At 39.5% G+C, this 26,848-nt stretch overlaps 1 protein-coding gene across 5 annotated transcripts in view; it reads left to right on the top strand.

Annotated features, from left to right (window-relative positions):
* DENND5A (DENN domain containing 5A) overlaps positions 1-26,848 on the top strand; it is an 84,776-nt gene that overhangs the window by 1,973 nt on the left and 55,955 nt on the right. For 3 of the 5 annotated variants that reach the window (XM_044751844.2, XM_014844089.3, XM_044751845.2), the window contains exon 2: positions 26,139-26,210. The exons of 1 other annotated variant lie outside the window; for it this stretch is intronic. In XM_044751844.2, the coding sequence (XP_044607779.1) occupies positions 26,139-26,210 (72 nt within the window). Of the gene's footprint in view, positions 1-6,110; positions 6,283-26,138; positions 26,211-26,848 lie in introns of those variants that run through there. One more of the 5 variants, XM_070491082.1, reaches the window with a different exon arrangement.

The raw sequence follows: 26,848 nt of genomic DNA, 5'->3' as shown, positions 1-26,848 counted from the left end.
TGACTGGGGGCAAGTTAGATAACTCGGCTGGGGTTCTCATCTATAAAAAAAAGAATGTAAATAAAAAGTACCTCATCAAGCAGACCCTCAAAAATGTTAATTCTCTTTTAGTGACTATCTGTTAATTATCTGGCTTTTTAGCAATCTAAAATTATCTCCTTGTGAAAGCTTATTGAGAGAATAAAGAAAGGGGGATGAGTTGTATAAAATGTGTAAAGAAGAGTATTTTTCTGTCTTTTTCAATGTGGTTGCAGTAGTGGAATGCCAAGAGCATTTATTCAATAGGCGGCCTTTGTAAGAATAGGCACTGATTGAAGGATTTCTTTTTTTCTTTCATTTCATTTCTGGTGGGTTGATAGGGTAATGTGGACTACCCAGAGGGAATCTCTGGATAAAGCAGAACAATACAAATAGCTCTATGTGGGTCGGTGTTGAGACTCTCCAGGGTGCATTTTCTCTCTTCAGCCTGCCTTAGAGCTCCCAAACTGATGATGTCATAGTAAGTGAAACTGCAGGAAATTGTGAATTGCACCCAGGTTCTCTAGCGACGTACTGGGGAGTCTGTGTTCTCTCCGAGCAAATTAAGTTATGTACCATAAGTAACTTCTATACTCTTCAAAAGTGAATCCAGAGAAAGCAAATCAAAGATGCTCGGTGTTCTTTCTGGTTTTGTTGGAGAAAGATTACGATTCATTCTTTTCTCTTTGCAACAATAAGCAGAGAGCATGCTGAATATAGAGCATGTTGAATATAGACTCAGATCATTGGCTTTTATAGGAGTCTCTCGCTGTCACCTCTTCCGCTTTCTTGCAGACTTAAGCTTTAAGCAAGTCGTGTAGTAATTTGTTGTGCAAGGAATTGAGGAAGATGCGAAAATTAATTTTGTTGTGTCTTCTGGTTAGTTGAGGAAGTACTTTGGGTTGGAAAGAGAGGAAGATAACCTATGGGTGAAACACAAGGTCTAGCTAACTTTAGGAAATGGTCTCTGCTTGTTAGCTTTTTGAGCTTGTCTAGTAGATCAGCAAATCTGAAAGAACTGCTTTTGATTTACATTTTCCCTTATTGTTGGCCCATCCTACCTGGGGAGGTGGATGGTAGCAGAGTCCATTCCCTCTTTCTACCTCTTTGGTAGGAGCGTGTCCTGGGCATCTTCATTTTCCCTTTTTCTGCTCATGGGCACCACCAGGTGACTGCAGGAGAAGGCTTACCCCGAGGTGGGATTCCTGAGTTTACTTTCCCTATCTGCCTGAGAGTTATTTCCCGATTGCTTGTGACCTCTTTCTTGCCTTGGAGTCTTTAAGTTCCTCTGCACTGACTCACACCCAGTATTGAGATGTAAGTATCTTAGGTTCCTGCATCCACTACTCCGATTTTCCCAGCCTCTGAGCATAGGGCCTTGCCAAAAATTGAAGGGAAGAGGTTGGGGACATAGATAGATGGGAGACTGCCCAGTGTCCTGTGTGAGACTACTTAGAACACTGCGAATACACTGAAATTGTGTCTTAATGTCACCGTTAGAAGAGAGAAAGTGCTCACTGTCCAGGAAAGCCAGAGGACTGGTCAGATGGTACTTCTCCTTAACCGTATTGAGCAGTGAAGTTAGAACATCAGAATCATGGAATGTCAAGTACAGAAGAACTGTTAGAGATTATATAACCTGATTTTACAGATGAGGAAACTGAGGCACTGGGAAAGTTGGAGAATATTTGTCTCCTTTTCCATATTTCATTCTCCTTTCCTGCTACTTGAGTAGGAATACTTTGTAGTAATCTGATGATTAGCGGGGACGAGGAAAATATTTGGCAGGGGCAGGAGTGGACATGATGGCAGTTTTTTCTAGTGCAGGTTTCTGTTTGATGAGAAGCAAGAATACTGTGCTTGATTATCATGAGGGATATCTTATTTTTTAAGCTTTTTCTTTTGCTGTAACTTCATACCAAACAATGACATGAATAGTACAGAGAACTTTAGTACATCCTTTGTTTTAAATACCCACTTCATCTCTGGGAAGAGACAGTCTTTTTTTCTTTTAAATAAGATATCTTTCTTAGTCATCAGGGATATGCAAATTAAAACCACAATGAGATACCACTTCACACTCACTAGGATGCCTATAATCAGTGACAGATAATAAGTGTTGGTGAGGATGTGAGAAAGCGGAACCTTCACCCACTGGTAGTGGGAATGTACACTGGTGCAGCTGTTTTGGAAAACAGTCTGGCAATTTCTCAAAAGGTGAAACATGGAGTTGCCATATGACCCAGCAATTCCACTCTTAGGTACATCCCCAAGAGAAATGAAAACATACGTCCACACACAAAAAATCAGATTCACTGATTGTTAACATTTTGCTCCATTTATCTTATCACTTATATGTGTTTTCTCTCTCCAGTATATGTAAACAACTTTATTGAGATATAATTCACATACCATATATCACCTATTTAAAATGTACAATTCAGCGGTTTTTAGTATATTCACAGAGTAGTGCAATTGTCAATACAATCAATTTTAGAATATATTCATCACTCTCCCCCCAAAATCCATAGCCATTAGTAGTCACTCCCCATTTCTTCCAACTCCCTAAAGCCCATCCCCAGGCAACCACTAATCTACTTTTGATCTCTGTAGATTTGCCTGTCCTGGACGTTTCAAAAAAAGGAGTTGTTAGTATAGGGTCCTTTTTGATTGGCTTTTTCCACTTAGTGTGATTTCAAGGTTCATACATGTTGTAGTATATATCAGTACATCATTTCTTTTTATGACTGAATAATATTCCATTGTATGAATATTCCACATTTTACTTATCCATAAGTTGATGGAGATTTGGGTTGATTATTATGAATAATGCTGCTGTGAACATTTGTGTACAAGTTTTTGTGTGGACGTATGTTTTCATTTCTCTTGGGGATGTACCTAAGAGTGGAATTGCTGGGTCATATGGCAACTCCATGTTTCACCTTTTGAGAAATTGCCAGACTGTTTTCCAAAACAGCTGCACCAGTGTACATTCCCACTACCAGTGGGTGAAGGTTCCGCTTTCTCACATCCTCACCAACACTTATTATCTGTCACTGATTATAGGCATCCTAGTGAGTGTGAAGTGGTATCTCATTGTGGTTTTAATTTGCATATCCCCGATGACTAAGAAAGGTATCTTATTTAAAAGAAAAAAAGACTGTCTCTTCCCAAAGATGAGGTGGGTATAAAAAGTTTGATGACCCAGTTTCAAGCAGGGAGTCACTATGAGCTAAACTTAATTTTTATTTTCTTCTACCAGTCTGGTCAATTTTGTGCACATTCTCTCATGGTCATTTTATAAAGGCATCTCTGCTCTGAAGGCCAGATGCGTAGCTGTAGCAAAACTCAAATCCTCCTAGCTTATCTCAGGCATCTGTGGGTACTTCGAGAGGTCAAGGTTGCTACAGGAGGGAGGAATTTCCTAAGTTAGGTCGTATGTTTCCTTTTATAAGGTAGAGCAAGTGAGAAGTCAAGAGAAGAGACAAACACACAGGAAACAATTAGAGAGCAGCCCCCAGACAGTTAAAAATTACATGCTAAATGTAAGAGAGCCCCACTTTGCACTCCCTCAGGTGGGGAGGATCACATGAAAGCTAAGTGTATTCTACTTAAATGGCACTGGGGCCCTGCTTCTCTCTTAAGAGGTGCAGAGGAAAAAGACAATTCCTCTACCCTCTAGGTGCTTCTGGCTGGTCTAAGAATTAAATTGACATGAGACAGATTAACAGGAGAAAATCAAACTTTAATAACATGTATACACGAGAGAAACCCAGAAAAGATGAGTAACTTGCCAGAACCACCAAAGCCTTAATCACCTTAAATACCTTCTTCAGCTAAAGACAAAGGAGGATGTTGGGGAGGGGGAGTGGTTTGGACTTCAAAGGGGAGGAAGGCAATTCCAACGGACATGGAAATGCAAATATTTGTAAAACAAGTGTTTGCTGGGCCGCCTTTAGGCAGTGTGACCCAAGAGACAGAATTTTGATAAAAATGGGCTTGTTGGTGCCTTTCTATCACACCTATTTTACATTATACTGTGGTCATCTTATGGTATTAGCTCCTTCCTGGAATAGGCCTTCTATCTTAAATTCTTTTTAGGCAGTTAGGGGGAAGGTCAAAGTTTCTTTCAGTCTTTTGTTTTAAAAAATAATCAAGGCAAAGAGATACATTTTGAAGTGGCCAGTTCTGATCCCAGACTGGAAATCCGGGGTCACAGTGTTTGGTGCTTAGACCAAATTCTCTTAGGCTCTGCCTGGCCCTCTTTCCTTCCTAGATAAAAAAATAAAGTTTTCTTTGCCTAAGGGCTCCTTTGGCAATACCCATTTCCAGTCCTATATCCTTTTATAAGCTTGTTTTGGGGCCAACTCTGGTGGAAGGTATGCTTGGACTTGGCTCAGCTCCTCAATTCCTGTTGCTGTTCCTGGGTTTGAATTACTGTCATGTGGTCTTAGAGGTCTCTCGGGAACCTAGGTCCACGTGAGAGGCTGCCTGAAAGGTTTTAGGTTCCTGCTGGATGTGGCATAGGATCCAGTGAAAGCGAGAAAGCCTTGCCTTTTGGAAGCAGGTGTGACTTCTTAGGGAATTCAGTGATTACACACAGGCTGTCATAGCCAGACTTTTAGATACAGTTCTCAAAAGTTATTGAGTGAAGCAGATATTGGTCAAATGTCCATGTTCCAGATGTTCTATGATGGCTCTTTTTAGTTCACAGTATACAGAACCCTGGACTGGGTTTATGAGTGTCAGAGTCCTGTCATGGTGCAAAATGAGAGCATGTGCCAGCTCTCAGGCAGTTTTCAGTATGCTTCCAAGGGATCAGGTATGACTCCAGGAGTAAGATGGGAACAGTTATGGTTTAAACCACCAAGTCTCTCGAATATTATACTTAGGATATTTGCTTGATTGTCATCTGTGGGATCTGTCATAGTTTCCTGTTAAAGAGAGCCAGGTTAGTAATTTTTTTTGTTCATCAGTGTGATAGTTAAGTCAGGTAAAAGTTTTACCAGGCTGTTTGTGGTCTACTGTATAGGCTGAACTAGCTGGGTTGGTCTGAAATGTTTTCGTGGAGTGCTGGGAGGCCTGAGCAAGGAGGAGGGCTGTGGAGGTCCCTCTTATTAAGCTTCGCTCCTCTCTCAGTGTTGGATTCCTTGATTTCTAAACTGTTCCCAGTTGGCAAAACACAGTATGAGTGTGCATTTGTTTATATTGGTCACAGAATCAAAAATGTCAGAGCTAGAAATCGGAGTAGTCCAGCCACCACTTTTGACAGATGGTAATGATTAATATTTGTAAATGGCTTTAGAGTTTTGCAGTGTATTTTTTTTTTTTTTTGAAGATTGGCACCTGAGCTAACAACTGTTGCCAATCTTTTTTTTTTCCTTTTCTGCTTTTTCTCCGCAAATCCCCCCAGTGCATAGTTGTATATCTTAGTTGTGGGTCCTTCTAGTTGTGGCATGTGGGACACTGCCTCAACATGGCCTGATGAGTGGTGCCATGTCTGTGCCCAGCATCCGAATGGGTGAAACCCTGGGCTGCCGAAGTGGAGCACACCAATTTAACCACTTGGCCACGGGGCCGGCCCCTGCAGTGTACTTTTAAATGGTTTAAAATTTTTTCAGTCCCATTTAAATACAATTTTCTGTCCAGTGTCACCCAGCAAGTTAGAAAGAACTGTTTCTTTCTGTTGTCTCACTGTTGTTGAGATTATTTTTTTTAATTATGGATTTGGGAAAACGGAAGCCATGGCTTAATCACTGAATAGCAGAGCTGTGGTGTGGCCTCTTTAATTCAGTCGCCAATCCACAGTGCAGTAGAGAAGCTCTGTCAGGAGAGGAGCCAGGTCACTCATCTTCTCACTTATAGTTAAGGCTGTTTGTTATTTTATATATATATATGTATTTTCCTGGCCCTTATCAGTTCTGGAAATGATTTCCTTAGACCAAGTAGTTACTAGGGCTTTGTTTCTAAGAAGCTCCGTTTTTTGTGTGGCTGTTTCAGGATGTTTTACGCTTTTTTGTCTGAGGTCTCTTTTCTTTGAAAAACAAAAAAAATGGTTTGCATCTGCTAACCTCAGAAATCTCTCATTGTAGCCTGCAGTTTGCATCTTTTGTGGTTGTAGTTTGGAAGCTGGCTGTGACTTCTGTTTACCGTAATGAAAGGATATGGGACGCAACAAAGAAACTTTCAGGATTTCTAAAGGCAAGAAGACAGAGGAGGAAATGATTGAGAAACAATAATCACAAGCCATGATTTATAAGATAAGTGGATAAACCCAATTTGTAACAAATTATATACTTTTCTTTATAATACGTTAGAATTACTTTCTCGGAATGTCAGAAGAGTTGGTTCTTTTTTCAGTTGTGTCATCTCTGATAATTCTTTTCTTTCTGTTTTTGTAGTTTTAGAATAATGGCCCTCTAACAGTGTTTTAGCCTAATTATGAAGATAGGTATTAATTATTGTTATATTGCTAAAGAAAACCAGAGATTTTATTTTGGGTAAGTTAGGTTGCTCTTTTTTTGTTTTCCCCAGAGTCTTTATTTGACACTTACCATGAATGAATTTCACTATTTTTGTTTGTTTGTTTGTTTTTTGTTTTTGTTTTTTTCAGATTGTTTTATTTTTTCCTTTTTCTCCCCAAAGCCCCCCAGTACATAGTTGTATATTCTTCGTTGTGGGTCCCTCTAGTTGTGGCATGTGGGACGCTGCCTCAGCGTGGTCTGATGAGCAGTGCCATGTCCGCGCCCAAGATCCGAACGAACGAAACACTGGGCCGCCTGCAGCGGAGTGCGCGAACTTAACCACTCGGCCACGGGCCAGCCCCTGAATTTCACTATTTTTTCCTGATTATGAAAATCATAGATCATTATAAAAATCAAAACATTGCAGAACTATGTTAAAAGCTCCTCTTGTCCCAGAGTCAGCTAGGCAAATTTCTTAGCTTTGCTGGAAGACAGTGCTTTACATGGTAGGTGCTTGATACAGATTTATATTAATTATGAAAAGATAGAGGCTGCCTATTCAGATTTTCAAAGAGTTGTTATGTAGTCCTTTCTCCAAAGTCTTCTACCACACCCCTTTCTGTTTTTAAAGACTAATTTAGTGATGACACTTGTTTGCGTAAATGTATGAGATGCAGTTCATGCATCCTTGTCCTTCAGGAGCTCATAGTCTTCTGCCAGGTCAGCATATAAAGCAATAACTTGTTCCTCTTTATTTTGGCTGAGGAAGATTTGCCCTGAGCTAACATTCGTGCCAGACATTCTCTATTTTTTATGTATGTCGCCACCACTGCATGGCTCCTGCCAAGTGGTGTAGGTCGGTGCCCAGGAACCGAACTTGGGCTGCTGAAGCAGAGTGTGCCAAACTTAAGCACTAGGCCTTGGGCCTGGCCCCACTCATAATTCTTCTATCCAGAATTAAGCTGTTAACATTTTGTTATCTTTATGTAGTTCCTTCCAGTTTTTAAATATTTTTATTGCAGTGTGTACCTTAAACACAAATTGTAAGTATATAGCTTGATGTATATTTATATTTGTATACATGTGTGACCATCACCCACATTAATTCTTTCCAGTTCTTGCTCTTTGTGGGTGTATGTGTATACTTTTACATATTGTGATAAAGTGAAATGTAAAAATTTTGTTTTGATTTTTTCACTTAATGTTCTATCATGAGTATTTCTCACTATCGTAAAGTATTCTCCTCAAATTTTATTGATCCTAGTTAGGAGTTAATTGATTACAAGGGACAGAAACTCATTCAAACAAGCTGAAGTAAAAAAGACATTTATTTTAAATTATAACATGTTATATATTTATAAATAATATATTAAAAGAATATCCCAAATCAGTTGGTCATTATCATTGCTGTATATAGTTTTCTGTTGTGTAACAGTACCACAATTTTGTCTCTCAGTTCTACTGTTGATGACACATGAGTGGTTTCTAGATTTTGAATGTTTCAATAGTGATAAGTTACGGACATTCCTCTGTGTGCCTTTTTTGTGAACATGCCCTTTGGTCTGTTGAGTATGTACGTGGGAGTGGAATTGCTGGGTCATGGGTGTGTTCAGCTTTAGTAGATACTACCAGCTGCTTTCCACGGTGGTCGTATCAATTTGCATTCTCATCCCTATCCTCCCCAACACAGCATTTTCCTTCTTTTTCATTTTAGTCATTCTAGTGGTTATGTAGTGGTATTGCATTACTTAAATTTGCATTTTCTGGATAACTAATGAAGTTGAGTATCTCGCAAAGTTTATCAGACATTTGTATCTCCTCTTTTTGGAAGTATCCAAGTCTTTTGCCATTTTTCTTTCAGGTGGTCTTTTTTTTCCCTTATTGATTTAATGGAATTCTTTATATGTTCTAGATATGTGTCTTTTGTCAATTATATGTATTGCAAATAGCTTCTTGTGATCTGTGTGTTCCTTTTTAATGCTCTCTCTCTTTTTTTTTTTTTTTTTCTGCTGAGGAAGATTGTCCCTGAGCTAACATCTGTGCCAGTCTTCCTCTGTTTTGTACATGGGATGCCCCCACAGCATGGCCTGATGAGTGGTGGCTAAGTCCGCACCCAGGATCCGAACCCATGAACGCCGGGCCACTGAAGCAGAACTCGCGAACTTAACTGCTACGCCACCTGGCCAGCCCTCCTTTTCATTCTCTTAATGGTGACTTTTGAGGAACAAAAGTTTTTAGTTATAGTCCAGTTTATCAGTTTTCTCTCTTTATGTTTAGTGCATCTTGTGTTCTGTTTGAGGCCTTTTTGCTATTGCAGGGTCACAAAGATGTTGTGTTTTTCCTTCTAAAGGCTTTGTTGTTTTACCTTTCACATTAGATCTGCAGTCACAGAGCTAACCTTAAACGCTGTGCTATAGCACTGCTCTGTGCTGCCTGAAAAAAGTTCCCCCACCTTTTTTGTGTGTGCGTATTTGTCGTTTTTCAGCTTTCTGCAAAATGAAAGAGAAGCATTTCCGTTCCTCTCACAGCTGGACCTGAAGTATAAGGCTTTGATATGACCAATACAGTGCTTTTAGTACTCACTTAGTAAAACAAATGCTACTCTTTATGCTTTGATTTTAGCACTAATTGGTAAAATTTTAGTGGTTAGGAAACTGTAAAAAAAAAAAAAAAAAGGATTTATTACTATAAAAGTTCTTAAGGGTAAAGAAAACTCCCTCCTGTTATTGAGGGTGAGCTGACAGGAGGCTCCCAGCTCCTGGATGCTTAAACCCCTGCATGCTCTGCGTGCTCTGGGGAGGAGGAGACTGTCGGGTGGTCTCTTCTTATAAGCTGTGGTTTGAAATTTGGACAGAGGAAGGTGCCGGCTTTCTTGGTACAGCTGTGTTTGCTGCTCTGGGATCTGCTTTGGTGTCTGTTCTGTGAAGCAGATAGATGTCACTTCATGCAGTAGAGGCTTCCTTCTTGGGAAACATTTGGGAATTTCCAGGGCATTTCTGTGTCTTGTTTTCATGGTTAAAGATTTAGAGGTGACTCTCACGTGTATGGCTGTCCTTTTGCCTCTTGTGTTCCATACACGTGTGTCATACACTTTACATATGTTAACTCGCTCCTCTCACTAGGCCTATGAAATAGGTATTACCCCCGCAGTACAGATGAGGAAACTGAGATTTACAGAAGAGAGACCTTGGATGGGTTATGTAAAATTCAACAAGACATGGAACTAGTATTTGAATTTAGATTTGCCTGTCTTTAAAGTCCTGTGTTTTCCACTATAGTGTATGTACCGCAGGATATACCACACTACCTTCCTAGCTTCATCTGGAGAAGAGCCCCCTTCAGATTTGTGAGGCCTGTCTGTCCAGAGAAGGAGGTACAAGTTTACTCAAATGTGGTCGTGAATTTCAGGAGGGGTTGGTTTTGAATGGTGAAGTTTTATCTTTCTGTATTGCACTTAGCATAGAGCTGTGTACGTAGTAGGAACTCAGTCAAGATTGGTGGGTCAGTTGCTTGGGTGTGGAATAATGTAGTGATATAGCAGAGGAGTCGAGTGTGAGGTAGACAGGGTCTCTGCCCCATGGTGGCTCCGTGGAGAAAACATCACTCTGACTGTGCTTGTATTTATAGCTTGGATTTGTTGAGAATGTGGCTATGATGTAGGGTTTTGGACGAATTGTTTTGGTTAAGTGTCTTGCAGATTCTGTAAATATTTGTGGGTTGATATGTTGATGAATTGTGGGGATATTTTCACCTTGAGGGAGAATTAAAATTTTTGGCTTGGCACATTTTCTCTCTCTCTGGTAGCAGAGGAGTATTCATTTTCGGAATTCTTCTTTAGCCTTATTTTGTAATAGATTGGCTGGTTCGGTTTTTGCTGCTGTGGTAAGAAGAACTGTGTTATAATTGGCATCTCTGCTTCCTCTAACAGTTTTATGGGTTTGTTTTGAAGTGCCTGAAAAAAAAGAAAGAAACTTTTATTTTGTGAAATATTTCTTCAAAAGGGTATTTTATGCTGGTTGATACTCTAAATGTGAAATCCCAAATAAACACATATGAAAAAACTATCTTAAAGACTAAAATGGGTGGCTGGCCTGATGGCATAGTGGTTAAGTTTGCACACTCTGCTTTGGTGGCCTGGGGTTTGCGGGTTCGGATCCTGGATGCGGACCCACATTGGCTCATCAAGACATGCTGTGTGCCGACTGTGAACTCATCCCTGACCTGCCTCTCTCAGTGCGCCTCACCTCCGTGGTGCTTGTCAGTATCTTAACTTCTCCTTCACAGTCTTCCCAGTATTCACTCTTTTAATCATCACTGATGCCTAGGCCTTAGGCAGGACCATGTCATCAATTTGGCTTGGAGGGGCCAGCCCAATGGCATAGGGGTTGGGTTCACGTGCTCTGCTTCAGCAGCCCAGGGTTTGCAGGTTTCCATCCTGGGTGCCGACCTACACACCACTCTTCAAGCCATGCTGTGGAGGCATCTCACTTACAGAGAAGAGGAAGATTGACACAGATTTTAGCTCAGGGCCAGTCTTCCTCACCAAAAAAAAAAAAAAGGGGGGAGGGGGAACTAAAATGGCCCCAGAAGCTTTTATCCACCATTCTCCTAGTAAATTATGGGTTGGAAAGGATAGTACTGACTTGGTAAGAGTAGACTGAAACCTGAGGTCACTAAGCATTTATATAAAGAGCATTTAATTCCTCTGAATGACTTCAAGTCTCCCGACCCAGACAGATTACACCCCAGAGTTTTGAAAGAATTTTGGGATGAAATCATCTAGTCACTGTCAGTAACCTTTACGGAATCATGAAGTTACCACAAACAGACATGTTTTCAAGACTAATAGGAAGGTAAGAGCTCGACATACTCCTAGTCAAAATCTGGAGTGGTTTATTAAGAGTATAGTATGAGGATTTACAGAAGGAGACTGTGATTATTAAGTGCCAACATGGGCCCACTAAGAATATTTAGGTCAGTTTGTCCACATTTTCTTTATTAAGGGAGTAGACTGGTAGAGGAGGGGAATGCTGTCAGCTACTGTTTTTGGATTCAGGAATGTTTGGATGGGAACGATTAGGATATACTTGGAGATAAGAGATTTGAGCTGTATGATGAAACAGGTGATGCGAAAGTAGGCTAGAGGGCAGATGTGAGTTAATAGAAGCACGAGAGTGTCAGGCTTTTACTTGGCTGCAAGTTTGATTTATGGCAAAAATATGGTTTAGTTGACAAAAAGTTCTGATTTTAGGTTGCATTAATAGAGAGATATCATTGAAAAGGAGAGTGGATTGTCCTGTTTTAAATAATGTTAGTCAGACCACATCTAGATAACGTACTGGTTTTAGTTCTAGGAGCTAGGGTTCTGAGGGAACTGAAAACCGTGTCATATGAACAAAGGAGCAGATTTGTTTTATGGCCAGTAAATGGCTCTGACGGTAGCTCCCACAGAAGAGTTCCAGTAGATCTTGGAGATGGAGAATGGCAACACACTGTTGGAATACTGTAGGTTTTGAAAGCACTCACTTGAATAAATGTAGATTGGCTAAAACAGGCAAGGAAGGGTATGAAGGTCATTCTAGGCAGAGAATAGCACCTGCAAAAGAACGAAGGCATGAAAAAGCATGCCGTATTTGGGAACTACAAGTGAATTAGTACAGATAGTGTGTATAGAGGGAGAGAGTGGGTAGTATGAGGTGAGACTGGGGAAGTTGGCAGAAAGTTGGAAATTGGAGAAAAACTGGAGCCTAGGAAGATAAAAGTGCTATGAATAAGGCTTGATTGTATTGAACCAGGCCTAGCATTCCAGGCTTTCTCTCTTCCTTTCAAGAGCTCTCTTCTTCTTCCCTTCCTTCAGGTATGTTGTTTTAGGTTTACTTTAAAATGGTTGGGGCATGCCCTCTGTTTATGAAAGGATTCTAAATAATCACACAGGACTATCTTTTACATTCTTTAGCAAGCTGAAGAACTTACTGGAAAAGCTGTGACTTATAAGCAGTAGGTTGAAGGGTATTAATGTTCCTATTATGGTTTTAACTTTTAGAGACAGGCAGACTATGTTCTAGGTCATGCTAGAATCAAGAACTCTTTCCACTTCACCATACTACTTGCTCAAAAGAGGATTCTTTCTTTGCCTAGTTCAAATGATAAATGCTAGGATGAACAGTTGCAGCTATAGTGATCCAGCAGTTAACAGCTGTGCCAAGTAGAGGATATGTTTATCAAGACCTTGTGGTAACTTTGCTTGTGACTGGTATGGTTGTGGCTTATTGTTCTACTGCAGGCAGGGTTGGATTTCAGCATGGGCAGCGGGTTCCTGAGGCCTCTCTGCTTGTTCCATAATCAGGGCTCTGTCCAGGGTTGATATGCAGCCTGTACACCATGTGTGTATAGCCAGCGTTTCTTCTGATTGGTTGGTGCCCACATTGCGCTGATTGTTAAATGTTTTGAGAATCACGTCTGGCTCTAACCATCTGTCTTTGATGTTATTTGAGACCTGAAGTTTCTCTAAATTTGTTTTGGTTCATTTATACAGAGAAAGTGCCTTTTTTTCCATCCTCATGCCCTTAAACAACTTCATAAAAAACAAATTCCTGGAAGCAGGTATGTTTTCCTACTATTAAAGACCATTATACATTATTTTCCTTTAGGTCCACTCTGATTTAAAAGCTAGTTTCAAACATTTATGAGACAATTAAGGACATTTGAACACTGAGTACATATTTGCATTAAGGATTTTTCTAGGTGTATTAATAATATTACGGTTATGTTAAAAGAAAAAAGAGGTCTTATCTTTTGGAGACACACTAAAATATTGTAGATAAAATATGTCTGAATTTGCTTTAAAATAATTTTGTATGGAGGTGTGCAGATATAAAGTAAGATGGGACATGCGTTGATAACTGTTGAAACCAAGTGATGGATACATGTTAATTCATTGTACTTTTCATAATAAAAAGTTAGAAAAAGCTTGTATCCTCTCAAAATCCCCCTGCATTTATAAAATTATAATTGGATTTTAAAAAGTTCTCAAAGGTGTATTCTTGGCAATTATAGTTTCTGGTTGCCTGGCAATAATTAGAAGTTACAACTTAATATACTTACAGCCAAAAGCAAAGAAATTTGACCTTTTAGTTAATTTATGTAATATTTTCATATACATTTCAATATAGCTTTTTGAAATATTAAAAATGATGCCTCATCATAATTTTTTTAATGGGCCTCTTGTTGGGAGCCATTGGCTCTAAAAATTTTGATCCCCAACCTTGTTTGTATCTAGACTTCTTAACCCAATTGTAATCAATAGATGTTTTTAGTTTTTTTTTTTTACCTGTGTATGTTTCTTTAACGGTTAGATTGTGTTCCATTGCCTTGATGTACCAAATTCTCTCTTGTTGTTAAGCATTTGCTTTTCTTCTTTTCTTGCAGCTGTAAATAGCTCAACTGTAAGAAATTGCTTTTTTGTGTGTGTGAGGATGATTGACCTTGAGCTAACATCTGTTCCAATCCTCTTTTTGCTTGAGGAAGATTGTCACTGAGCTAACATCTGTGCCAATCTTCTTCTATTTTATGTGGGACGCCCTCACAGCGTGGCTTGACTAGTGGTGCTAGGTCCGTGCCTGGGATCCGAACCTGTGCACCCCAGGCCACTGAAGCGGAGCGTGCAAACTTAACCACTAAGCCACTGGGTAGCCCCCAGAAATTGCTTTTTAGTGGATTTAGCAGATCGAAGGGTATGGATTTATTTTTTTAGAGCTTTTACGATGTCATGCTAGTTTGATTGAGCTTCTTTCAAAGGTGTGACTTTGTGAGTTGGAACCTTTTCAAGGTTTAGTTCTCTTACTCTTTTACCAAAGGTTTTTAAATTTTTATTTATTTATTTATTTATTTGAGGAAGATTAGCCTTGATCTCACATCTGCCGCCAATCCTCCTCTATTTGCTGAGGAAGACTGGCCCTGAGCTAACATCCGTGCCCATCTTCCTCTACTTTATATGTGGGATGCCTGCCACAGCATGGCTTGCCAAGCGGTGCCGTGTCTGCACCCGGCATCCGAACCGGCAAACCCCAGGCCACCGAAGTGGAGCGTGTGCACGTAACTGCTGTGCCACTGGGCCAGCCCCTACCAAAGTTTTAAGGCATGATAACAGTGTGGAAAAAAGGATAAATTTGGTTCTATTAAAAAAAATTGAGCTTTTGCTGTCAACAGGTGGAAGGATGGAAATGAATTTATTTTTCTTCAGTGAAGTCACAGTTTCGGATGATACTGCCATTTAGCTCTGTTAGAGAGTACCTGGTACTAGATGGGGAGAACAGTCACATATGTTGGCAATGATTAGGGAAAACTGTGTAATAAAAGTGGCATTTGAACAAGATCTTGAAGGACTTACACCAGGAGGATGTAGTGGGAATAGGCAGAGGGTAGGTAAGGAGGGAACTATGGGGCATCTTTAGGCAATATTGAGTCATCCTTTTTGGTGAGAACATATCCTATTCAAAGGATAGTAATGGAAGCTAGGGTTAAAGAGTTAGTTGGGGGAACAACTGAAATAAGAATATACCAGATAGACTATATGAAAAAAGAATACTAGGGGCAAAAAAGAGAAATGATGGTATTTGTGATAGCTTATAGACTATCAGCTGCCGTTGTTGCCTCTATAAATAACTCAGTTGCAGGAAAATTGCTACCCTGTTAGTCTTTCTGGCTAGAATCCGCAGTTTAGCATTTATCAGACCTAATGATTTTCCAGGAAAGGGAGGATCCTTGTTTGTAAGGTTGTTGATCTAAGTGGAACTGATTTATTTTCAAAGTCTGTCCAGAGAAGAGAGTATGAGAGATGTAGAAGACACTGGACATTGAGAAAGTGGAGAGAAAGAATTGTCATAGCACTTACTCATTGGGCTCCATCTAAGAAGCTGTCGCTTTTCACCTAAAGCTTTGGCAACACTGGTGGCTTTTAGTCTTGGTTTTCTTCCAAGGACTGATAGAAGGCCCTAGCCTCATGTCTTGCATGTTCTTCTTACTAAGCTCATTTACTGGCAGGTTGGGCCTCTACTCTCCCTGGCTCTCTCCCATTCCAGCATCAAGGGAAGGCTCTGAGGGGCCATCTTTGCCTAAGCACCAGAGGTAGGGCAGCGTGGAGATTGATGGTGGAGATTGATGGTGCTTGGTGCAATGAAAGGGTCCAGCAGATCTGGAATTACTTTAGTTACGGAGGAACCCTCTCATGATCTGTGGGTTAAGGATACTGCTCTGTATCACAGCAGAGAACTTGGGCTTTTATAGCTTTTTAGCCTTCTGATGATTACTTACTCTTAGAGTTTTCCTTACAGCACAATTGTACTTCTTGGCTGATCTAAATTCTGAAGTTCTAACAGACATCCACTCTGTGTAGTAGGTGAAAAGAGTATTTGATGGAATGTCTGTAGGGATTTCTAATCAGATTTTGCCTCATACTCATTGAGTGACATTATATCTGAGCCATTTTCCTTATCCATAAAATCCCTCTGAGGGTTGTGGTGAAGCTGAAATGAAATGATAGATGAAAGTGTTTTCAGTGGATTCCAGGTGGTATATATATATTTTTTCTTTTTGCCTTCAAGGCTTCTCGTTCCATATAATGCAAAGAGAGGAGGAAATGTGCAGAGAGTAGTGTGTGGATAATTATGGGAAGTTTGAGTTCATGAAGTTGACCTTTTGAGGAGGAAAGCTTTTAATTTTCTAAGACCTAAGATCTATAGAAATCTCTGACAGTGAGGACTTTGAGGACAGGATCTGTATTTTCCTTTTGGGAAATCTTAGCAGAAACACAGAGAGATGGGGTATTGGGTGAGGAGAAATCTGGGAAGGAGGTAATTGTTATATTCAAATTTTATTTGTGAGGGGACCCTGTTTTACTCATTTGTGGCTATCTGGGAAGGGAGAACAGTGCTGACTCATCTAAATCCGGAGTCTTGGTGGATTTTTCACTGTAAAGTAGTATTGGGTTATGAATTTCATGTACTTTTTCTTCCCAAGAGATTTGAGCAATAAGGGCCAGGAATGATGGTTATTCTCCTTTGCTGGATGAATGATGTAGGTGTGCAAATCCCTGTGCAGGCGATGAGCCAGGACTCCTGCAGTTGTTTTGGTTTTGACTTAAAGTTTTGTTCATTTCAGTTTTCAAATATTCTGTTAATATTGTGAAACTACTTCAGATACATGTTTCTTTGGTTTAATAGGAATACATGACATATTAGTCTTCTAGTATTCACCTTTAAATTAGGTGCATATAAATAGGAAGAGTTACTTTTTATAGTCTACATCCTTGTACTTTAATAGTGTTAACTAAATTTTTGCAGTAAAGAAACTAGTAATTAGTGTTCTAAATCCTAGTTAAAAAAAAATCTCTTCTTTACCAGATCAAGAGAAATGCACGTTTTTTTAGTATAATCCCTTTATAATAGAGATCATAAATGCTCATAGTAGGAAATTCAGAAAGTACAGAAAAGTATAAAGAAAAAAATAGCAATCACTCATAACCCCACCTTCCAAAAGTAACATAGCCATGTTTTATATTTTATGTATTTCTTTCCATAATTTTTTCTGTTTGAATTTTTAAAAATATCATATATTGCAAGCAAACTGTCATTTTTTGCAATTTAAAAGAAAGTTATGCCATAGGTACTTAAGAACATCTGTTTCTTTGCTTCTTTTAGTGTTCTTTGTTCTGATTTAAATTTTTTGTATGCTTTTTCTTATCTGTCATCTCATTTTTTGGGGTAGGTGGGACGTAAATCACAAATTTAAAAAAAAAACACTGTCTTTTCAGGGTATCTTAAGCTCTGTAGAGTAAGGTTTCAAGTTTGATCTGAAGTCACATTCACTAAGTTTCTAGAGTGCTTTAACTGTGCTTCTGTTTCCTTTCTTTCATTTCTACATGATCACATCCGGTCAGGAAAACTGTTAATCTACTTCATCACTCTCTACGTTTTTTCTCTTTCAGATGTGCAACATCTGAAAGATTCTTTTTGTCATAGGAGTCACTTGTGATTTGTCCCTTGGGTGAGATCTCTACTGGATACCTTATAGCAGTGTTTATGGTAGTTTTTGGTTTACAAATCCCTTTGAGAATCTGACAAGCTGTGGATCTTTGCCCTAGCGCCATCAGTCCGGGTTGTTTGAAATCTTGGTTTGCTAGGCCTATTGCACAGCCAACACCTTGGGATGTTCCTTTACTCCATCTTGGAGTGATGGATCCAGTTTCCTGCATCTCATATGCACATCTTTCTTAGTTAATTCTGGCTTTGGCAGAGCACCTTTTTAATTTCCACAAGGTGGTGGTTGTCTGTCTTCTTGTTTTTTTGACTTTATTGAAATATAGTTTACATACTATAAAGTCACTTTGTGTTCCCCCACTGTGGGCAACCACAAATCTACTTTCTGTCTCTATAGATTTGCATATTCTGGACATTTTATTTAAATGGGGTATAATTTTTAAAACCTTTTAAATAAATTTATTAGTTTAGAGTAGATTTCGATTTACAGAAAAATTGTGAAGATAGTTCACAGAGTTCCCAAATACCACACACCCAGTTTTTCCTAATAGTAACATCTTACGTAGTATGCTACATTGGTCACAATTAATGAACCAATATTGGTACATTGTTGTTATTAATTAAAGTGTGGGTCTATTTTCATCCACTGTGCTAGATCTTTGGAGAGCACTGTCAATTTGAGAAATTGGGCACTTTCATTTCTGGGGAATTTTGTTGAAATTTTTTTTTTTTTTTGAGGAAAATCAGCCCTGAGCTAACATCTGCTGCCAATCCTCCTCTTTTCGCTGAGGAAGCCTGGCCCTGAGCTAACATCCATGCCCATCTTCCTCTACTTTATATGTGGGATGCCTACCACAGCATGGCTTGCCTGGCAGTGCCATGTCCGTCCGCTCCTGGGATCCGGACCAGTGAACCCTGGGCTGCCGAAGCAGAACATGTGCACTTAACCGCTGTGCCACCGGGCTGGCGCCTTGTTGAATTATTTTATTGATAATATCTTCCCCTTTATTTTCTCTCTTCTATCTTTATGGAATACTGTTATTTGGATATTAGGCTTCCTGGGCTGACTCCATACTTTATTCAGATTTTCTTAGTTTTTGTCTAATACTCTTTCTGTTCCAGGATTCCATTCAGGATACCACATTACAATTAGTTGTTATGTCTCCTTAGGTCCCTTCTAGCTGTAACAGTTTCTCAGACTTACTTTCTTTTTGATGACTTTGGCAGTTTTGAAGAATATCGGTCAACTGTTTTGTAGAATGTACCTCAATCGGGATGTGTATGATGTTTTTCTCAGGATTAGACTGGGTTTATTTTGAGAGAAAGACTAGAGGTAAAGTGCCATTCTCATCATATTATATCAAGGATCCATACATACTATCAACATGACTTAGCACTGCGATGCTAATGTTGATCACCTAGTAGTGTTTGTCAGGTTTCTCCAATGAAAAGTTATTCTTTGCCTATGAGCAGCCGATACTTAAGGAGTGGCGAGTTATTTTCCACCTCTTTGAGAGCAGAGTGTCTAGATAAATTATTTGGAATTCTTCTGCACAAGAGAGTTGTCTATTATCCCCCTACTTATTTATTTAGCATTTATTTATATTAGTATGGACTCATGGATATTTGTTTTATACTTTGGGTTATAATTCAGCTTCTTTATTTTGTTGTTCAAATTAGTTTAGCTTTCGTCCTTGGGAGATCTTTCAGTTGGCTCCTGTGTCTCTTTGATGTGTCCTCAACATTGTGGGGTTTTTTTTGGAGTGCTTCCTTACATTTTGGCACTACAAGATGCTCCAGGATCCTCCTGTATATTTCCTGCTCCAGTTAAAGAACCAGCCATTTCTCTAAGCAGCCCTGGTTCTTTTTATTGGAGGATGGTGTTAGAAATAAGATCTGGGTGCTAGTTGTGCTCATTATTACTGGGATGTTTTTGCTTCTAGGCCCTTTGATATGATGATATGTAAAATAATAGAGTATTTTTGAACTTTTCTTTTTTTCTGCATAGTTTTCTATTTCCTCAAAGTTGCATTGATTGCTTGATTGGCAAGAGGTGTCTTTCTTGAATCTTAGAGTCTTTTCCCAAATGTCTCATGATCTCTGTCTATGTATGTTTAAGAATAATGCACCAAGAAGCTGATTGGAAGCTCTGTGTTCATAGCGGGGTTTGGTTACTGGGAGGTTCACTGAAGAATGGTCTGGCTGCATTGTTTCTTCCCTGTTCCGTCCGTATCTCTGCGTCTTTGTCTTGGGCTGGGCAAATGCACATAAAAGGCTTCTCCGAATCTCAGCCTTGAGGGCATAATCCTAGCTGCCAGCTTTCTGAGAGCCAAGTACTGGAAGAGCACTGGGGATCTCAACATTCAGTATGTAAAATTTATACTTCCCTATTTTTAGAATGATACCCTTGCTCTCAGCTATGTCTGTGATTCCCCAGCTGTTGATGCTTTGTACCTCAATTGTAATTGTAATCTCAAGTACAGATACCTATTCTTCTTTTTTTATTTTTTAGTTGAGATGTAGTTGACCTATAACATTGTATTAGTTTTAGGTGTACAACATAATGATTTGATATATGTGTATATTGCAAAATGATTACCACGATAAATTTAGTTAACATCCATCGCCATATATAGTAATGAGAACTTTTAAGATTTACTCTCTTAGCAACTTTCAAATACACAATACAGTATTAACTGTAGTCACCATCTGTGCGTTATATCCCCAGGACTTATTTATCTTATAAGTGGACGTTTGTGCCTTTTCACCCCCTTCACTCCTTTCGCCCATGCCACTCATTCTTTTATTTATCCTTTGTAAAGAATAAACTTTCAGTTTTCTTCTGGAATGGAGGCCACATGGAGTGGGAAGGGTATGGGAGTGGGGGAGCTTGTTCTTTTTTTTTAATTGAGATATTATTCATCTAACAAATGTACCATTTTAAAGCGTACACTTCAGTGGATTTTAGTATATTCACAATGTTGTGCAACCGTTACCACTTTCTAGTTCCAGAACATTCCCATCATCCCAAACAGAAACTACATACCTATTAGGAGTTAGCCCTCTGGCAACCACTATCTGTTTCTGTGAATATGCCTATTCTGGACATTTTATCTAAATGGAATTATTCAATATGTGGCTTTTTGTGTCTGGTGTCTTTCACTTAGCATAATGTTTTCAAGGTTCATTTGTGTTGTAGCATGTAACAATACCTCATTCCTTTCGATGGCTGAATAATGTTCCATTGTGTAGTTATACAATGTTTTGTTTATCTATTCATGAGCTGATGCCAGCTGGTTTTTAAATACACTTTCAACCAATCCTTCTGTTTTCAGCCCTATCTTTGTCCCTACTTCCTTAAGTGCCTGATGCTACAAGTTCCTGAGCTTTTGGAGCTTATGTTGTATCTCACTTTCTCGAGTCTGCTGTCAGTAACTGTTCATCCATCTGCTTTCTAGCCTCTAAAATTTTGTTTCTGTTACCTTCACTTTTGTTCTGTGGGTTTGTGCTTCCCTCACACCCACCCCTCTACTGTTGTTTTAGTGGGGTTTTGGGGACAGAGAGGCAGCAGAGGAAGAAGTAATGCCTGCCATCAGCTCACAGTTTAAAAGGTAGAATTTCCATGCTGGGTCAGACTCTAGGCCCAACGGTTGTTAAGCTATGGAATGATCAAGCTGGAAGAACCTTTACAGATCAGAAACTGGTCTTCTACTTATTTATCTTTCAGGTAAGGAAAGTGAGACCCACAAAACTCAGTAGGTTGTTTAGGTCATACAACTAGTAAGTAGCCAAGGTGAGACTTTAACCCTGTGTTCTATCTTCTAGGCTAGTTGCTTATACTTAATTTAGGCTGATTATTTTAAAATAATAAATAAAAAACCAAAATGGTTTTGAGGAGAGCATGAAGACCATTGCTTGGATTTGTCCTCTGCCACTTCTTTCTTGGATCCCAGCCCGGGGGGTTTACCTAAGCCCCGCTTTCTGGAGGGGCTAGCATTTAGAGAAAAGTGTCTGCATATGTGTCTAGCCTCTGGGAGTCCTCACTCTGTTCAGAACAGTCTGTGTATATCCAGTTCACAGGACTGGGTTCGTTAGACTGGTCTGAAAGACCATTAATTTGCCAGCTTGTTGCATCCCCCACTAAACTGAGCAAATATCTGAGGTCGAGATGTTAGCCTCACAGATGTGTGCCCTGTAGGGTGTTCGGCTGGGCCAAAAGGGAGGCAGTGTCTATACTTGATACTTTGCTGCTGAAGTTCTATCCTAACTGTGGTTTGGAGCAGTCCTGTTTGGATAGGTTCTCAAACCCCATTCTCTTGTTAAAACTGGGTATATGAGAAGGTCAGCCATTTTAGAAATAGTAGTTGCATGAGTTGGACTATGTGTGGTGCCTGGAAGATGTCAAGGAGGAGGCATAACATCAATAAAAGTAGTGGCCGTATTCACAAATCTAAAGTTATCTGACGAAGAAAATATGTTGAGAAAGACAGTGAACAAATCTGCCTCAAGGGGAAAACACAGGGGTAACAGATGGTTTCTTTTGCTCTTTCATTGACAAGCCTGATGAGCAGCTTTCCTGGGGTCTTAGTGCCTTAGAAGAGCCCTCATGGCCTGTCCGAGATGGGGGCAGCCCACTACCTGCATTCTGGGTGGTTTGTGAGTGTCTCGCTCCTGAGCACCGGTCAGCTGGTGATGTGGGCCAAGTACAGGCTGTCTCTTCAAAGACAGTTATCTTCACTGTGTGCTGCAGGAGCCAAAAATTTACCTCAATTTCATACGTAGAGGAGGTGAAGGAGAGAGTGATGAGTAGACTGTAGATGGTTTTCTGTAGCTACCAAAACTCTGCTAGTCTTGGGTTTTTTTAAGGTGTCTCTATGTAGAAAGTGTTGATGGTAATGAAGTAGTCTTCTAAAAATAATAGCAAGGTTAATGCTCATTTAGTTAGAAATTTGTGTTCTGTTATCTTCCTACACTGTGCCTCATCAGTCAGACTTGACAGGGGATGACCTCTGATTTGTACGGAGGTTCAGAAATTATCTGGAAGACAAGGAGTATTGAAATGCTGGGGCAGCAAGCAAGTTGAAGATAAAACACAAGCTGGTTTTCAACTTGCACCAAAAATAAGTGTGAGTTGGTAGTAATACTGTTCTGATGGGCAGTCTGTTTCAGGAATGTTTGTAACAGGAAAGATACGGTGGTATAATAAACTGATTATAGCATAAGTGGCATTGAATTGGTGACCAGTGTCACCAACAGGATCAATTCTAGGACATCCCAGAATGCCAGTATGCAGAGGATAGCATAATAACCTGGTTGTATCCATTCCCAGAGGAAATAAATTCCATCACTTATGCTGTAGATAATGTGATCTAGACCTTAGAGGACTGATGCTGATATAGTGAGGTGAGGCAGTTCATGTGATACTTCTGTCTTGGGCCTGGAGAGAGGGAGCACTCCGCTGCCTTCAGAGTTCTGTCCACGGTATAGCTTTGAATGCTTGAATTGTATTGCCTGCAGCCTCTGCTTTAAAACCTTGATAGCTTGTTAAAAACATTAAAAATTTTTTTAACTACAAAGTGTACTTTTAATTTTTAAAATTTTTAAATTTTAATATTTCCTGAGGAATATTTGCCCTGAGCTAACATCTGTGCCAGTCTTCCTCTATTTTGTAGGTGGGTCACCGCCACAGCATGCCTGCTGACCAGTGATATAGGTCGGCGCCCAGGAGCTGAACCTGGGCTGCCAAAGCAGAGCGTGCCGAACTTAACTACTAGGCCATGGGGCCAGCCCCTAGTAGTGCATATATTTTATTTTAAACTGTATGAAAACCCACCCATTTAGGTTAATCTGTAAGTGGTCAAAATGTTTCCTGCCCAAATTAGTAGATACATTTAGAGCTGTGGTTTCTAATTTTTTTGGGTCGTAGGACCCTTTGGCAATCTGATAAAAATTGTGTTCTCTCTCCAGAAAAATGCACATATCTTCATACAAAATTTTGTAAATCGTTTCATAGAGTTTCGGGGTTTCTTTGAAGCTTCTCAGCGTAAGCATCCCTCATTTAGGGTTATTCAAATCAAGCTAGTAGTAACAGGCTAATAGCAATACAAATGTTGGTTTGTTTCAGCTTGGTCAAAGCAGAACAAGTCAACAAAGAACCTATTGGAAGTCCTTGCAAGGCATGCAGGCTTTTAAAAAAATCTGTTGTGATTTATCTGAACTGTACTTCCCTGGCCACAGATTCAACACCTAATTGACTAATTTTTAAGTTGCTGTTAGAAGTGGGCCTTAGTTCTGATAACGTGTACTCTATATGTGTTGGGCAAATAATTAGTTGTTGTTTCTAAGACAATAGGACAGTCGTAGTTGTGATGCCTTATTCGTAATTGTTTAAATTTCTAAAGGTCTAAATAATTGAGGATTTGAGGTTTCAGGAGGTGGGGCTATGTGGATGTTCCTGAGGCAGTAAGTCTCTACTGCTTCCCCTCAAAACTCAGCCCTCAGTAAATGATGGAAGATTGGATTGTTTTCATAAAAAGATCTTAGGTTTCTGAATCTCCTTTGTCTGTTACTTTTCTGATACTCTATAGAATGGCTGTGGTGAACATGATTTGTTTTCAGGGCCCTCAAACCTCCTCTTTATACACCTCCTTTTTGCTTGCAGTGAAAATACTCTGCTTCTTCCGCTGGTCCAGTCTAATACACAGAAGGGCTTTTGTCTAAGATTGGCACTCTGCGTGCCTTTGCTCAGGACCTGACTCTTTAACAAGACTTCTTTAACTCAGCTTGTTTGAAGAAGGGGCAGGAGGTGGAGAGGTGGTGGTGGGGACAGAGGATCTAAGGACCACTTCTCCCTGTGATTCATAGCCTCCCCCTCCTCTTTGTCTACACCCCAGGTCAGCTCATCGTGTCCACCTCTGGCTTCATCTCACTGGTTGTTTAAAATTCTCCTCTTAAATCATCCCCCGTTCTATCCTTTGAATGCTCATCGTGTCATAGGGGGCACCTCACAGCCATCTTAGGAAAACGTCTTTCTCTGAAAGCTTTCACGTAGGACAGTGGTAACTGCCCTGATTCCTGTATATGTTCAAATATTTCGTGCTTTTTACTGAGGGGATTTTCTAGCCTAGTAAGGAAGAAATGAGCAAACTGAGAACTGAAAATGAAGAAGCTTAGGAGGAAGAGATAGTTATCTTCTCTCAGAACTGAATGCAGTTTAAAAATACGTTCTGAGAATCTCAGACTGTAGACAAGATCATTATGTCAGCTGCTTGCTGTTTAATTATTTTGTACAATGAGTGCAGGCCTGCCATGGGTGGGCTCTCTGCAGGTGTTACTGAAAGCTCTGAGACAGGCTCTGCATAGCTCTAGGGCTTTGCTGCTGCCGCTGTTACCAGCTGCCTGCTGATTTTGCCAGTCTTCTTTAGTGAAGATTACCAAATGTATTTTGAGAGATGAAATTTGCTGGAAAGGAGTTTCAGAAAAATCAGTTTGGAAGAAGGAATCAGGAAATGAGAGGAATTGAAATTGTGGTACTTGCTTTACTAACAGAAGGAAGTTTGGGTCTTGCCAAAAGTTTAAAATTATGAGTAAGTGGGCTTCTGATGATGATGACAGACAAAACCTGAGAGAAAATGGAAGTGAAGGTTTTAATTATAAAAGCAATAACTTTCTGACTGGAATTATTATTAGTTTCAGGAACAGGTTCCTTAGAATTATTATAAACTCTTAATTTTTAGAAACTTTTGAGATGCCTCTGGGATGATTTAGAGTGAAGGACTGTCTGACCTTAGGTTCGTCCCAGTCTGTATTGATGAAGACTCTATCTTCTTTAATAATCACCAGCCCCTTTGGGTTCAAACCAACTTAAAAGAACTATAGTCGGAACAGAATTTATTCTGTCAACTAGAGCACATGAACAGGATCCTGTGCAAGTGCGCTTGAATGGTTAGGCAACATAGACTGAAGATCTGGAGCCTCCCAGATGATCACCTTCCTGTGAAATGGTTATTGGTGTATATTCTTTTTCCTATACATTTGACAGTAAGGTCCTTGGGCATAGGAACTTCATCTGGTCCATCTCTATCCTCCACAGTACCTAAGGCCCTTGATTACTCAGTTTATGGGTATAGAATTCAGTTGAATTGTCCCTGATCGTGTTTCCCACATATTTTTCCATGTTTCCTACTAATTTATTTGTTTGAAATATTTAGCTGCATTTAATTTGTCCTCCATTCCCTAACCTCTTAGGAAAAGTAATATTTGGGGCAGTATACTTTTGGATAAAGCACTAGTGGCATTATAGTAATTTGTTATCTGTTGAGCCCTTCATCCTATGTACTGTATTGTAATGTTTTTCAAACTGTGAATTGTGACCATTAGTAGGTCTGTAATTAGCATGTTTGGTTTTAATGATATAGAGTAGAAGTTATGAGGAGGGCGTCACACATTCTAAGGGTAAGTATTATTGTGACATTTTTGTTTTAGGTAAATTTAAATATATATATTGTGTGTGTGTGTGTTGCTTCATGATGTAAAATTTGTTTCATGTTGGAGTCATGGTCAAAAAAGTTTGAATAATGCTGCTTTATTGTAATACTCTGTTATTTCATTTATCACATAGCATTATGCCAGTACATACAGGCTTCTAAAGCCAGGGATGGTGCCAGCCCTTTCACTTCCAGTACGACTGAAGGTAAACACAAAACAAAACTGAGAACACCCAAAGCTTTCTGGTGGCTCTTACATAGGTCTCTCCAGTGGCATTTTGTACCCTTGACCTTCTAACCTTCTTGTGCCTTTTTTGACTGGTAGATTTTTCACATTTGTATTCCTCTAAGTGGTGGTTCTTTGGTTCTTCCTCTTTTCACTTTAATGTTCTTATTTCACTATACTCTAATGCTTTTTAGGAGGGCGAAGAGGGAAACGGGAGAATTTCAGAAATTTCAAATGATTCTGAATTGACAGAATAGCTCATTCGATTTACTCTGAAATCTGCTTTCTCAGTGTTCTTGAATCTTTTAGTCCCTTTGTATTTTTTCAGAAATCATAGAAATGCATGTTTTATTCTGAATTTAAAATCATGTATGCTTCTATGATATCAGTTGACTTTAAGCAAACTGAATGTGGCTTTCAGGGGAAAAAAAAAGACGGATATAATCCCTTATCATTCCTGTGCTTTCTCCCTTCTCTTCCAAGAAGATTCAGCATTGGGTTTGTAGTAATAATTTCATTTTAAAGAAAAGTAAAGATTGGTAGTGGTGTCCAATATTAACTATGCTAAAGTTTTTCAGCTTCTTTCCTTACCTAATAACTTTAATACCTTTCCTATTC

This window comes from Equus asinus, chromosome 20 (assembly GCF_041296235.1).
Source record: "Equus asinus isolate D_3611 breed Donkey chromosome 20, EquAss-T2T_v2, whole genome shotgun sequence".
NCBI classification, from domain to species: Eukaryota; Metazoa; Chordata; class Mammalia; order Perissodactyla; family Equidae; genus Equus; species Equus asinus.
This window is presented reverse-complemented; position numbering and strand designations above follow the sequence as displayed.